Source organism: Lonchura striata, chromosome 6, assembly GCF_046129695.1.
Source record: "Lonchura striata isolate bLonStr1 chromosome 6, bLonStr1.mat, whole genome shotgun sequence".
NCBI lineage: Eukaryota > Metazoa > Chordata > Aves > Passeriformes > Estrildidae > Lonchura > Lonchura striata.
The window spans coordinates 35,902,941-35,917,382 of record NC_134608.1 but is presented as its reverse complement, the minus strand read 5'-3'; the positions used below and the strand labels follow the sequence as shown (position 1 = coordinate 35,917,382).

The 14,442-nt window shown below is 38.0% G+C and overlaps 1 protein-coding gene across 5 annotated transcripts; it reads right to left on the bottom strand.

Moving 5' to 3' along the window:
- Window positions 1-636: 636 nt before the first annotated feature.
- On the bottom strand, window positions 637-14,184 carry PTGR2 (prostaglandin reductase 2). 5 transcript variants are annotated; one of them, XR_002465696.2, is made up of 11 exons: window positions 14,128-14,184; window positions 9,270-9,365; window positions 7,975-8,093; window positions 6,749-6,940; window positions 5,682-5,852; window positions 4,493-4,702; window positions 3,942-4,063; window positions 2,666-2,753; window positions 2,545-2,570; window positions 1,898-1,937; window positions 687-850 (listed from the first exon to the last, which is right to left on the bottom strand). XR_002465696.2 is itself a non-coding variant. In XM_021533534.2 (10 exons), exons 2-10 carry the CDS (start codon window positions 9,304-9,306, stop codon window positions 786-788), a joined length of 1,044 nt encoding a protein of 347 aa, XP_021389209.1. In that variant the 5' UTR covers window positions 9,307-9,365; window positions 14,128-14,184; the 3' UTR covers window positions 637-785. The 5 variants fall into 5 exon arrangements, 4 of the variants coding, with proteins under 4 accessions (XP_021389209.1, XP_021389211.1, XP_021389210.1 ...); XM_021533534.2 differs by lacking the exon at window positions 2,545-2,570 and having other exon boundaries at window positions 637-850; XM_021533536.2 differs by lacking the exon at window positions 2,545-2,570 and having other exon boundaries at window positions 637-850; window positions 9,270-9,338; window positions 14,128-14,174.
- Window positions 14,185-14,442: the final 258 nt, after the last annotated feature.

The window sequence follows — 14,442 nt, the reverse complement described above, 5'->3', positions numbered from 1 at the left end:
ATAATTAAGCAATTGCACAGTGAAACATGTATGCATGGCTAATCCTTTGAATTAAGGAAAAGGGAACACAATCCCAAAATAAATGGGCTGTCTGGATGAGAGCCCTTGCGGTGAAGTCAGCAGGACTGAGCAGTAACTGGGGAAAGGTAATCCTGGCAGGGGAGATCAAAACCACTGACCCCCTGACCACCAAGTTAAAACAGATCCCCACATGGAATGGGGGGAAGAAGTGTACATGTGCAATAATTAGCATGAAAAGAAAGAGATATAACTGGCATATAAAGATCTGAGTAGTAATTAATGAGAAAGCTATATCAATTGTAACCAATGAAAACTGATGGCTCTGTTTGCTAAAATGTGCAAATAGTGTAAAATTTTGATGGTGATGAGCCAGACTTTTGTAGGTTGCCCCCTAATTTCCTAGTTTCCACAGAATACAATAAAGAAATAGGAATTCCTCACCTTGGTGCGTGAAGTGGTGTCACACACCAACCAGGTGATAAGCCTGTGCTTGGGACAACACAGGATGTTCTTTTAAACCACACCCATTAAATATTTACAAGTGTAGGTGGCAACTGTCAAAATCATGTCAAGAACACATTACTCATTTTGAGTATATATGATTGCATTGCTGTGTCCAGTTCAATTTAATTTATTAGCATCCCAAAATCTCTGCTTTCAGTACATACAGAGCAACTTAATGGTTTATTTAAGAAATGGCAATTAGTATAAGCTTGCTCACTGTTAGAGACAGAATGCTATTATTTTTCTTGAACCAATGACTTTTACTTTGAAACTGAGACGATCTGTTTTCCAATATTGCCTCCATTCATCATGGACTGGAAAGCAGCTTCAAGAGAAATAATGAAATACGTTAATGCCAAGCAAAACAAGCCAAGTAGCTTCTAAAAAAGAAACCAAAAATTGTAGAAGCAAATGTATTAAGCAGCTCCCTAAAAGGGAGAGATAGCACTTTGGACCTAATCAATATTTATCCTTAATCATGTTATAAATTAAGGAGAGGATTAAAAAAAACAACTATTAGCCTATAATAAACTGCTAAGGGCAGCTTTGTGTAATAATTTAAAAAAATTATCTGTAAGCAACTGTTTCATCCTGTACAAATTAAAAACTACATTTACTGCTTTGTGATATATCACACAAACAGGAAAGAGACAGGGCATGACTGGACACCCCACAAATGCTGTGGGTCACACAAACATTTGTGAAAGAAAAGGTTTATAAATATTGTAAAATAGTGGGAGAAGCTGGTACAAAAGAATATATCTTTGAGTGAACAAAGTATGAAAGTATGATATATGACTGATATATTTGACCAAGTTACTTTAAAATACATATGTATACCAGTAAGCAGGAATTAGCAATTACTAGAATAAATGGAAATATATGAGATTTAGTTATCACTTAATTCTACTATATTTCAATCTTGTGGGATTAATGCCTAAATGGACTAAATCATATTCTCGCCTCTTCCTTGAAAGGGAAGCATTTTTACAACATGTTAGATATTGTGTTTTTAAAGTATAAGTTCAAGAATTTAAAAAAGCATTTCCTTACACACAAGTTCAAAGAAAGGGGCAGCACTTTAAACCTCTAAGATCAGGATGACTATCACCAGCTGCTACGGTAGCAGGCTAAGAATAAATTCCTCTCTGTACTTAAACAACAACAACAACAAAATCTAAATTTATATGCAATGATATTTTAAATATACAATAATTCTCTTACAGAACATTTTAATAATTAGTGAAAAAAGTTATTATAACATAAAAATGTTTTTGATAAAATACAAAAATATAAATTGGTAAATGAAACAAAGGAGTTAGTTAACGTCTAACGTCATCGTATATAATAAAAAATGATGTAAATATCTTACCACCGATGTTTGCTAAGCCTTCTACCACAGTCTCTCTGACCTGTCAATGCAAACAAGTCCTTTCAGTTTTCCTCAAACAAGAGAGCATTTCACATTTCTTAGAAACATGCCAAGGAACTGTCACAGAAACCACCAAAATCTAGACTTTCCTCACTACAATAGACAGGGCTCTGTTTGGACCAGATTCTTTCATCAAGAGAGGCATGAATATTTTCTGATAAATTTGCAAGTGGGTTAATTCTTCAATGAGATACCTGCCCCTACCAAAATTTAATGTCTTGCTATTTTCCCAGGAAGATTACTGATTACTTGAAGAAACAAAACTAATTCAGACAGACTTCACAGGGAAGGCACAGTTAAGCCTGTACCAATTACAAAGTAATAAAGAGTGATTATAAAGCTTACTTAAAGTAAAATTTCCACAAGATCCTCAAAAGCATTCAGGACACTTAACTCATTGGATATTTGAAAGTAGATATTGTTGAAAGTCTGAATCTTTAAGTAAAAAAGCACTTGCACCCTATGCTGAAATAAAGAATACAGACACGAGCAGCATGTAATCAGATGTCAGTCATACTATGGTCAGACCATTCTCAGCAAGTACCTTTGAAAACGGCGCTACCTAATAAGCTTTCAATTATACTTACACATGTTTTAAAAGGTCTGTTCAATCCTGAGGCACAGTAAGAGAGCCAGAGAAAAAGATATTAGTCCTCTTGTAGTAGGAGAGAGTATCAAAGGCCATAGATTAAACCTAGAAGTTCTCACCTTCAGTTTACCTTCTTGGATCCACTGGCAGAGTTGTAATACACTAGCTTCTTGTTTGTCCATGTAATTCAACACCAAGAATCTTTCCCTGTGAAAGAAAAGGATGAGCTTTGGTTTAAGAAACTTAGGTCAATGTACTCGAAAATCTTTAAAAATCTTTTCAGAAAACAGCCTTGTTGAAACTGAAGGGTTATGAGCACGAATTATAAAGAAGTAACTCAGGGCCCTGCCAGTTTGTTGGGACAACTTCCTGCAGTGGGAGCTTGACAGTAAATTCTCTTCACGTATCAGAGAGAAGAGTAATAAAAATCGAGGAGTAAAGTAGTATCACCAAAATAAGTAAACATCTAAAAAAATGTGAGCAAATTCTTATTATTTTTTTACCTTTTTTTTTCTTTTTTAAAGTGGTAGGGAGAATAATTAGTGAACCTACAGCCAGATGGTGAGAATAACTTAATTTTCAGGTTCCCCAGAATTCTGCATATCCTGCTGTCACAGTTTTCTATAGCAATTGAGAAATGGAAATTATCATCAAAAGTTATAATTACTTGTAGGGACATACTGACTAAATTCTCCACTGCATTCTACTATGCATGTTTTACTAATTTTATTCATTTTTTAAAAGGGCAGACAGCAGTACAAGGAAAGATTTTAATTAGAAGAGATAAATTGATTTGCGCAGGAATAAAATCTCCCAAATGTCCCACAATGCAAAGACTGAAAAGTCTAAGATTCTCCTCTTAATTTCTGCCTTAGTTCCATCGGAATCCTAAGAGGAAATTCAGCAATTCAGAGTCAGAACATAATGAAAATGTTTTACCTATATATATCTGTCACACCTAGTTCCATTATCTAATAACCTCCCAAATACTAAAAATGCAGTTTCAATAAAATCACTGCATCAGCTGCAGCCTTATGTCTGAACAACGACATTTTGAAAGAAGGTACTTTGCACATCTGAGAACAGAACTATGGCAACACCTTCCCTTGTACTAAAGAATTGTCAGGGATTAAAGGACTAAATCAAGCAACCTCAAACAAAATGTAACAACTGACATCTATGATTTTATATAAAAACATCCTTTCCCATTTTTATGCTGAAAAAGACAAATGTAAGGGAAAGGATCTACTGATATCATTATTGTATTTTCCTTTTTAGGCATGGCAACATTCTGTTCCAATTACAAGTGGCTACTGCAGATTACAGACTACCTTCCAAACACCATATGAACAATCTACCTGGAACCTGGTCACAAGTTCTGGAGGAAAAATGTACCTTGTGATGTTCCTTTCTTGCTGTATTTTTTCTATGTCAGGAGGCAGTGGAGGGGGATAAGGCACATCTTTGTTATACTGAGAAATCTGTCCACACAGGATGATATGGCTGTTCTGATTCATCTGTTTGGGACAGCATAAAGTGAGAAAAATGGCATTCCTCAGTCTCAGTAACTAAATTTTTCAGATGCAATAGATCTTATTATTGCAAAATTTTCACTAGCTATATTTCCTATTAAAGAATGGAAGAATTGCATGCAGTCCCATTCAATCTATGACAACATTAAAACAGGCAAAAATGCAAGGCAATAGTGAGAAAACAACTGCTAAACAGCCTAGTGTAATTTTAAAAGGCACTAAATAGAAGGAATATAGGAAATTGTTATCTTCATGTGGGCCCCCAGAATCAGCACCTGAAATTGATCACTGAAGTGGAAGCCTGCTGTTATTATTAGTTAAATTACAGGCTGGGCCCCAGTATAAATTAATTGAAAGCTGGGCATGCAGACATTGGAAAATGACTAGAATAAACCTGACAGCTGGAATAATCACCTGACTTATAACTGTATCACTGATGTCTCCACCAACATTGTCAAAGTAAACATCCACACCACCCGGGCAGAGTTCACGTAGCTGTTTTGCCACATCCCCCTTCTTGTAATTGATAGCAGCATCAAACCCCATTTCTTGGACCAAAATGGAGCACTTTTCATCTGTGCCAGCAATCCCCACCACTCTAGAGCAGCCCTCCAGACGGCCAATCTGCAGGCACACAGTTAAAAAACAAATAAACAAACCAACCAAAAACCTCAAACAATAAAGACAAATTAGATCATTAAGCTGCATAAAAGTACCAGTGGAAAAAAGGGGGTCCTAAGGGGTGTTGCAGTTATTGCCATCCCACTAAACCCCAGGCAGCAAATGCTCCCATCTCACCTGACACAATTGCCTCGTCATTCCCTCCTCTCAACTACACATGGGGCAGGTACTATCAAAATTTGCCATATTTTCAAACCCACTGACTGCAGAAGACTGTGTTTGTGTAATCACCAATGACTGCCAGTACTAGAGAACCAAATATGGTAGAAAACTATAATCTGCCAAGTACCATAACTAATAAAAGGAAAAAAATAATAGACAATAATTTATTTAAATACAATCTTCATAGACTTGCTCATGCATTCTTTTTTCATAGCTTCTCTTTATTAGTAGGTCTAAAGTTTGCTTAATAACAATTTTGTTTGTGTGTATATATATGTATCTAGAGAGATATTTGTAGATATGCACATACACTTTCCAAACAGGTTCTGCAAAGCAGAGGAGGATAAAAGGACTGTAAATCTCCAAACACAAAGGATGTCATGGAACACAGCACAAAGAGTTTATCACATTACTATTTCCAACAGCAAAAAAAAAAATTAAAGTCTCCAGTCAATCCAGTGTTGGATGGCAGGCTACCATATAAATGTATAATAAATACATGTATATATACACCATCTATTTTACTTGTACTAGCAACAAGTAATCACCACCATCTGTGTTCTCTTCCTATTTAATGAAACTTGAGTTTCATATGTCAAGTCTTTCACAGTAAGAGTGTGTGCCAAATCTGTGAAACTGGCCATTCCCACAGGGTTATACCTGCTCATGTTTACAAAGATTTTATCTGCATATTTAATAACCAGAATGTTTCAGAAGACAAAACTTGCTAACAGAGTAAGTTTGTATGCCCTAAACCTACCTGGCCAGCCAAAGAGCCGCAGGCACCGGCGGCTCCGCTCACCACCATGGTCTGATTTGCACCTGCGGCCACGTGTCCCTTCTCCCTGATTCCCAACAGGGCCGTCAGCCCCGTGATGCCAGCTGCACCCAGAAAGTAGGAAAGGCGTCCATTTACAAGCTGTGGTACCAGCTGCAGAACAGAAAGCAGGTAGGAGGTCATTTGTTTCTAAGGTGAGGTTTTGCTTTTTGACTGCCTGAGGGTAGAAAACTAATTCAGGATATTTACCAGACAAGGTAAAACTGGTAGGGATGAACTATCTCTAGCTCTATTCTAAAAAGTCTGTACAAAAATGTCTCTGTGGTTTTAGAAAAAGATTTTAGACAAAGTAACTCACAAAAATTTAAATTATGGAAGAGTTAAAAAACAGTTGGGAGATAAGAAGTTTCCAACAATGGTAAACTATCCCTATGCTAGCATAAAAGGATAAAAATGCACCATTTTATCAAATGTGGTGTTTGTAGATCATTGACAAAGAGTCCTAAAGGAAGGAGTTTATTGGAAAGTATAAATTCTCAAACCTCTGTTGCAAGAGAACAGTCAACACAATTTCCATTACACAGTGAAACCTTTCCACTTTCAACTTAACATTGAATACCCTTCCTTATGTGAATGTAAAAACTCAGGTAAAAGCTTTTACTAACATAAGTCAGAAAAATAAATATACCTAAAGCCTTTCATGTCTTACAGTTACACTCTCATGAACAAGTTCTATTAGAATTAAAATAGTTAAGAGAATTATTTAACTGAAGCAGCTTCAGGGAATTTTTTTATTAAAACAACAATTAAAATAATACTGGCCTGTCTATTAACCAGCAAAATTGTTATGAAAAAAAAAGAAATTTATATAAATCTTGTGATCTATGAGTTGATCTGCATTTTGAGAACTGGTTGCTTCAATAAGTATGCTTCTCTTGCATTAAAAAATAGTGTCACTAGCAGCTATTTAGGGAAAAAAGAGGTTGGGGTTGGGGGGAAAAGGACTTAGGGAAAAAACAGTCACGATCTGGGCTTTGCATTGACATGACCTTTTGTAGCGAGTCTCCATGAAGAATTGCTGCTGTCTGCCAGGGCCAAGTGAAGGAAGTTACAAAGTCTCCTTTAGCAAGGTTATGGTGCTTGCTCTCCTCCACTACCCCGATGCCCCCACCGTCAGCAACTTCAGACAGCTGCCAGGGCTGCAAGTAATCCGAGCCTGTGTCCTCATTCATTCGGCAGCGCTGAAAGACAAGGCTTTAATAAAAGGCTCTGATGGAACACAACTTGTTTATCACTTCAAGTTGGGTGGGGGATGAAGATGGGTTCCAAATTTCAAACACAAAGGGCTACTCAAAAATGTCTCAATAAACCCTAAGTATTCATAATCTTTTCTTAGATCACTATTTCCCTTTGTTTGTTTAGTACACACAGAGGATGGACCATCCTGATCTCCGACAGCAGCGTTACCAAAGCCAACAGATTCTACAGACTCAAAGTTGTAGAAAAGTTGGCTCAAAGGCACCAGCAAAACTGACAAGGACTGGCTTGGGTCTGATGAGAACCCTACAAATTCCATTCCTCAACTGAAGGAATCCTAGAAATGCAAGACTGAAAAAGAATGCCCATGAGTCATTTAGTCTATGCCTCTGCACTGAAGGGCAGTCAAATATGCATAGACCATCCCTGACAGAGATCTGTTTAATGAAATAGGACATATTTTCTTTGCAGTTTCCCACGTAGTCAGTATTTCAAGATTCTTAAACTTTTCCTTAATTCTCATGCTAAATGTACTTTCTTGAAATCTAGACTGGTTTTTTTTTCTACTATCACCATCTATGGAGGGAATAAATTATCAGAATTCTCTTTATAACATACTTTTACAGACTGTATCTGTGTGGTTCTTCTTCTACCTTCACTTCCATCTCAACCCACAATTCTCTATGCCACATGATTACTGTAATTTTGCATGAATGGAAAAAAAAATATAAAAAAGGCCAAGTTCAGAAAAAGCTGACACAAACAAATCTGTAATGGCATACTAAGGCTTACAGTCTATTCCTGGTCCAATAAAAATTCCTGTATATATCCCAAGCATATTAATGCCAAATTCCTTTCCAAGGTAACTCCATCAGAATTAATACAATTACTATGTTACACTACATATATATTTGTTCTGTAATTGGTAATTTTGGTGTTAAACATCATGACAGGTACTTAAAGAGTTGAAGATACTTAAAAAATCTAAATCTGGCTTAGCTCTAAGTCCATCACCTACCATGTAGGGGTCCACTGAGAGATAGAGAGTTTTAACAAGCACATGTCCCGCTGGAACTGTATCTGCTATTGTACTTTGCTCCAGTAGGAAGTTTTCAGCCACTGGCACTCCATTCTTACCTAGAGTTATATTAGAATTAAACAAATAAATTAATCAACACAGAACTTCCCTTAATCAACAGGGGAAGGCCTTTTTTTAAGGCAGTCCTTTTTTAAAATAAATTAGGTTATATATTTACTCAGGTGTAAAATTACAACCAACTACTCTCGCCTTTCTGCCTCTTCTGACTCAAGTGAGACTGAGGGAATACAGATTGCAGCCACTGCACATGCACATTCTGCAAGGGCATCCGTTCACAGAGACTTCCTTACATTAAAAGCTTCCCAGAAATACCCATAAAACTGTGGCAAGAACCCCAGAACTGGAGGCTTCATCCTCAGGTTGGTACCACACACAGCATATCAACCAGACAACTGGAACCACCAGTTCTGAGGCAGTGTTGAGACAGCCAGACAGCCTTGCCTATTTTACATCAGAAAGACTGCACAGCTAGAGCAGGCTCCTGATGCACCATTTGAAAGACTTAATTGCAGGTCACACAATAGTTTTTCATGCTTAAAACTATTTTAGCATTAAGCAGCACACAATACTCCCTCCAAAACTTAATGTCTTCTACACCAAATTTATGAACTCACTCCTCAGAATACTGTGCTACTCCATAACAAGGCAAATGCATAAGTATTTTGTGTAAACAAAACCTCAACAGTGTAAACTTAAAAAACAAACCCTTTGAAACATGAGAGAAACAAAAGATTCATTATTTACTACACAGAAACTAAAATTAATAGTAACAAAGTATTTTAGACATCTCTTACAATGCAAAAAGAATGTGAGAACTAAAATGTCACATGCCCTAATCTTTCTTCACTTTCAGCCCCTACACTTAGTTTTCTCATGTATTACATGTTAACCCTTTTTTCTCACCCATTTTAGAAATGTGCATATACAGATTAAACAAATGAAGTTCAAATATGTTATATATTTAATAGAAATGTATCTATATTAATACAATTTATATTTATTAATAAACAGAAAATTTATTACAAATATATTTATTTATATTAATGGAAATTGATAACTTTATATATAAATAAATGGACTTTAATTAGCTGCATACAATATTAAGATATATAAACATCAATATCTCAAATCAGTGTCTGTTTCTACTCTCATCATTTTTGAGCACTGACAATTAGAACAAACAATTGCTTTTTTTAGTGGAGAGAAATACATACCAGGCCGTGAATTCAGCACTACTCTTTGTATAATCATCTCTGCTTTTTCAGTAATTTCACACTGGATTTCTACAAAAGAAAGTGTTGCTTGAAGGCCTGAAACAATTTTTTTTGAAAAAATAATATGAGGCAAAGTACTCAGCAATTTGGAAACTGGAGATGAAATACAGACCTCCCCAACTTCAGCACCCATGCCCAAGGAAGATATAAAGAATCATATAAACCAACTAAACAACATGTGAATAAGGAGTTTCCCTGTTTATCTTATTAAAGTCCTGATTTATACAGTGTCCCAGTAGCACCTACTAGAAAGAAGGAAAACTGTAATGCACCATGCTCTTTGTAGGACCATCACCAGACCCCACCAAGCAGAGGGAGAGGTGTCTGATTAGCTTTCCTGTGCTGATTGAGAACACCCCGGTCCCACCTAACAGATACAGAGGCAGCTTTGCACACAAAGTCAGGCACCACTTGAATAAAAGGTGGGCAGGCACACCAGAATAGCAGTCTGCAGGTACCTGATAAAAAGATATTGTTGTGTAAGATGTTTTGTAAGAAAAAGCAACTTTCTATTAGCAGTGCCCAGAGATGAGAAAGAATGAGATCATTCCATTTCTTCTACAGAAAAATTTCCCCCTGAATTTCAACAGTTTAAAAGAGGATTGCAAATCTGTGATTTTGCACTTGTGAGACCCGAAGTTATTAAGAGGAAATTACCCTAATTTAACAGGGAAAAATCCCACATGCTTTCATATCTAATACAAAATAAAAATGTGATTGCTATTTTAAGCCAAGAGCCATAAATGAACTACCTCCATATGAACAAAGGGCATTAAGGAATGAAACATGATAGCTGACATCATTGTCATAATGATTATTTTGCTGATGAACAGCAAATTGGAGCAAATCTAAAAGATGAGCCTAGTAAGAGTACATCATCACCACTTATCCAACACATTTATTCTTTGAACACTGCAAAATACAGAACCTTCTGCTGTACTGCTACAGTGCTCACATAACAGCACTCACAAACCATCAAGAACTATAGTCTGGAATGCTGAAAAACAATTAAAAAGTTATTAGGAGAAAATGTGCAGAACCCTGGCCATCCCTCTGCTCTAAAACACACAGCTGACTCGAAACACAAGTATCTTGTTAAAGAAACAAATCAAGCTTTAACATTTTATTGTGTTTGCACTTGAAAAGCTACTTATTTGGGAAAAGTCAAAAAACAGTCAATTTCTTTCCAGTATTTCAATACCTAAGGATGCTACAAGGAATGAATCTCAAATGTGTCTTTACACATAATGCTGAAAAAACAAGTGACTTGCAGAGTTCTTTGGACAATATGGTGTAGAACAACAGTCTACAGCAAAAGGAAAAAACCACACACTTTCATGAAATTACTACTTAATATTTATAAACAAAAATAAGCACTGAAAATTAAGGACTTAACAATTAAAAAGTGAAATAAAAATCCATCTTTATACCCACACAGCTGATACAATCTCTAGAACATAAATAATGTAAAACCCTAACAGGAAGGATGGCCTAAGAGAAACTTTGGCAGATGTTAGGTTCAGCACTGTACTCAGCTATGGACTTCCTGTGTGATCACAGGCACATCACTCTGGATTTGTTTTACAGAATATTTTTCAGAATAAAACTCAAAATTCTTCCTGATAACACCTGCCCAACAAAATTACATTCAAGTAGTACAATTGTTATCCTCAGAGGAATTGATTCAGCCCCTGAGAATTTCTGCTAATACAATGAGCATGTTATAAACTGTCAGATGTGCCCAGTGCAGTTTAAAAGGACAAGCCTACTCTAGTAAATGACTTGCACACATTTGCAACTAAGCTGAAGTTTATAACCACTAATCAAACTGCACTGTGCAGAAACAATGAATTAAGAATGCAGTGAATATAAACCAACAGCATCTAACATAAAATCTGACCACATCACTCCTCAATATTTACTATCCATACCCATGGCTGAGGTTTGAGCCTCTGTTTATAAACCACACAGAGCAGGCAGAATTGCTGTACAGCTCATGTCTTACAGAGCAGTCCACTGTCAAAACTGCTGACTCCATTTTTGTTAGCCTGAAACGAAATATGTGTATTATGCAAACACAAAATCCCAATCTGAACAAGAGAGGATGAAGATACCTTTTATTGTGACTAACATACTCCTGAAACATCTACTTTCTGTGATTATACAGAGGAAAAAAAAACCAGTTATATTAAAAAAAAAATCAAGATAACATACTAAAAGAAAGACAAAGCAATACAGAGCAGCATAGAAAGATGTAAGTAGAAAAATTATCCAATGTAAGTTTAGACTACTTCTTTGAATTCCTGACATTCTGAAGGAAAAAAAAAAACAAACCCACAGTTTATTTCCCAGTTTGTTTTCACAGCTTTTGTTTGAGGAGCCTGTGTACTGATTCAATTTGAAGATCTTCCAAATACTGTGAGTGGGTGGACAAAAAGTGAAACTGGCAACTGAATTGTCACTAATTCTGTGACAGCTGCCACAGCAAATACAACACTGCAGATGGACATTTACTTCCAAATGCAAGGACTGCACCTACAGTGGAAGTAGCAACACCAATACAGAAGCAAATGGTCAGAGTAACACAATAAGAATCAATGTTTCCTCATATTACAAACAACACAGAAGTGACTAAAGAAAATAAGTAGAGGCACCATCTTTTAGCACGGTGAGGAAAGCTTTTAGAAAATGAGAACAGATTTTCTTTAAAAAGTGAAATAAAGGGGAATTGTATCATATACACAATTCTTTTCAATACATGCATAGTGCCAGTGTGCAGGATCTTTTTGACTATTTCTTAAAAAGACAACACAATTATAATTTTTTAGCTTTTCCAAACAACACCACTCTAATTTGATTTTACTTTTCAAATCAGATAGAGTAAAAATCCCAAGTTTAACATCAACATGCTATGCTAATCACCTGATCCACCCTATGAGTACCTCAAGAGCATTAAGCAGCACAAGAGCAGCATCCTCAGGGGAGTTTCAAATATGTTTTAGCCCAGTTTTACTCATCTCTGTCTCCCCTTGTCTTTCCTTCCCCACTGTTTCAGAGACATGTGACAACTCCTTTTAAGAAGTTAAATAAATTCTTCAGCACTAAAATACTCAGTTTGTTTGCCCTGGGCTTGGTTCCCAGAACTTCTTGTTTCTGAGATTGCCCATAAGGCAGTTTTCAGTTGCCTATACCCTTGCCAAAACAAGTCACCTGCTTCCAAGTCATTAAAGCCCATGACACATGCAATCTAGTTAAAAAGCAAAAGGAAGAACAGGTAGTCCTGTATCAGGCCCAGGCAGCAAGGAGGAAGAAGGCAGGCAATCTAAACAGAGAAAAAGATTTGGATGTTCTCTGAAACTGTGATGTCAAAATAGCTGGAGCAAGAATCCTCAAAGGAAACTCAAGGAAAGAAATTTCAAGAATAACTGTGAATGAGGAACATGCAGGAAGGAAAGATAGGAAGAATTGGGTCTAGGAATCAGAAAGAACAGAGAAATGTGACAAGAATAGCAATTTAATGGCCAGTAAAAGAGAGAAGAGCAAAATAGAACAGGGAGAGAGAACTGAAGAAACTGGGAATAATGAATGAGACAACCAAGCAAACTGAGGTGGGAATGACTGGTGAAAAAACAAGAAGAGACAACTGTAACTGGCAAGGTGAGATAAATGGAAATAGAAAAGCAAACATAATGGATTAAGCACCAAAGTTTCCACCAGCTCCAATAAGGAGCTCTACATTTCATGACTGTTAATGGCAAGCCAGAATGAATACTGACTGTCATGAATGGAGTAAAACACATGCCATAAAAAGCTAAGTACTTTCACAAACTGAACCAATAAATTTAGATTTCCTGATGTTCTATGTTCTCTGATGAGAAGTCTCTCCCATAGTGTTTTCTTCATGTGGATTTTCTGACACACTATAAGTGTTGAGGGCAGGTTCCAATCTTTCCTCCAAGGAATAAGCAGATGAAAAGAAAAGACAATAGTAGTAGGATCTTGATCCAGCCATCTCTTTTTTTATATCCCCAAGAAGCCTAATATCTTTCAGCTTTTTATCAGATTTCACTGACCTACAAATCAAAAGTTTTAGTAAGTATACACACTAATATCTACATACAACAGGGCTGTATAAACTTTACTTTTTCAGATTTAGGTGTAAAAAAAAAAAAAAAAAAAGCTGTTAGGTACCACATCTTGAACTTGGCCTATTTCTTCTTGGCAGAATTTCACATAAGGAATGCAGATTGCTCCCAGAATGGCAGGAGCATCGCCCGATGGGATTTTTGAGAAGCCTGTAATGCAATTTGCAGGCTTCCACGCGAGAGCCGGCCCAGAGAGCCTAGTGACTATCCAGGTATGCCCAAAGACCAAGCTGGGAAGCAGTGCTGCCAAAGGTGGAAGAGCCCCTGAAGAGAGCCTTGCAGACGAGCCATTACCACATTCGGGAGAGCAGGTAGGGCAGCCCAGGAGAGAGACCCCGAGAGAGGCAGCGCAGGGGCTCAGTCCCACAGGCCGGCCCGGGGCTGCGGTAGGCTCCGCTCCTCTCCTCGGGAATGCCTCCCCGCCCCGGGACGCGCTCTGATCGGGGGCTCAGTAAAGCTCGATTCCAGCTCGCCTTGCAGGGAGCGGGCAACGCCAGCAGCCTCTCCCAACCTCTTCCGCACCTGTGCCCCCGCCTGCCCTGCAGCGAGGCCGTGCTAATCCCCGAGGACGCGACTCCTGGGAAGGAGAGTAGCAGCACACCAAGCACACGCCCCCCCGGCCGAGCTACGGCTCGCCCGCACCTCCTGCTCACCTTGAGCCGCCCCGCGCACCGCACCGCCCCGCCCGGCCCGGCCCGGCCCGGCCCGGCCCCGCGCGCACGCGCGCCGACCTTAAACAGGGAAACGCTGAGGCGGCCCAAGCTTAAAGCGGCGATGGCCCGAGCCCGGCCGTGGCGCTGTGAGGGGCTGTGGGTGTCCCCTGAATCGCATAATCACACAGAAACATTAAAGGTGGAAAAGGCCTCCAGAGCATCAAGATCAGCCTTTCACTGTCTACTAGACAGGACACTAAGTGTTCATACAGTTCACTGAACGCCTCCAGGGAATGCAAGTCCACCCTTTCCCCA

Excerpts from the sequence above, each read along its gene's own strand:
- PTGR2 (XM_021533534.2), bottom strand. The coding sequence starts at position 9,306 with ATGATTATACAAAGAGTAGTGCTGAATTCACGGCCTG. Across the intron at positions 5,853-6,748 it reads ATGGAGACTCGCTACAAAAG|CTGGTACCACAGCTTGTAAA; the intron begins GTCATGTCAATG and ends TCTGTTCTGCAG. Across the intron at positions 4,064-4,492 it reads GTGATACAGTTATAAGTCAG|ATGAATCAGAACAGCCATAT; the intron begins GTGATTATTCCA and ends TGTCCCAAACAG.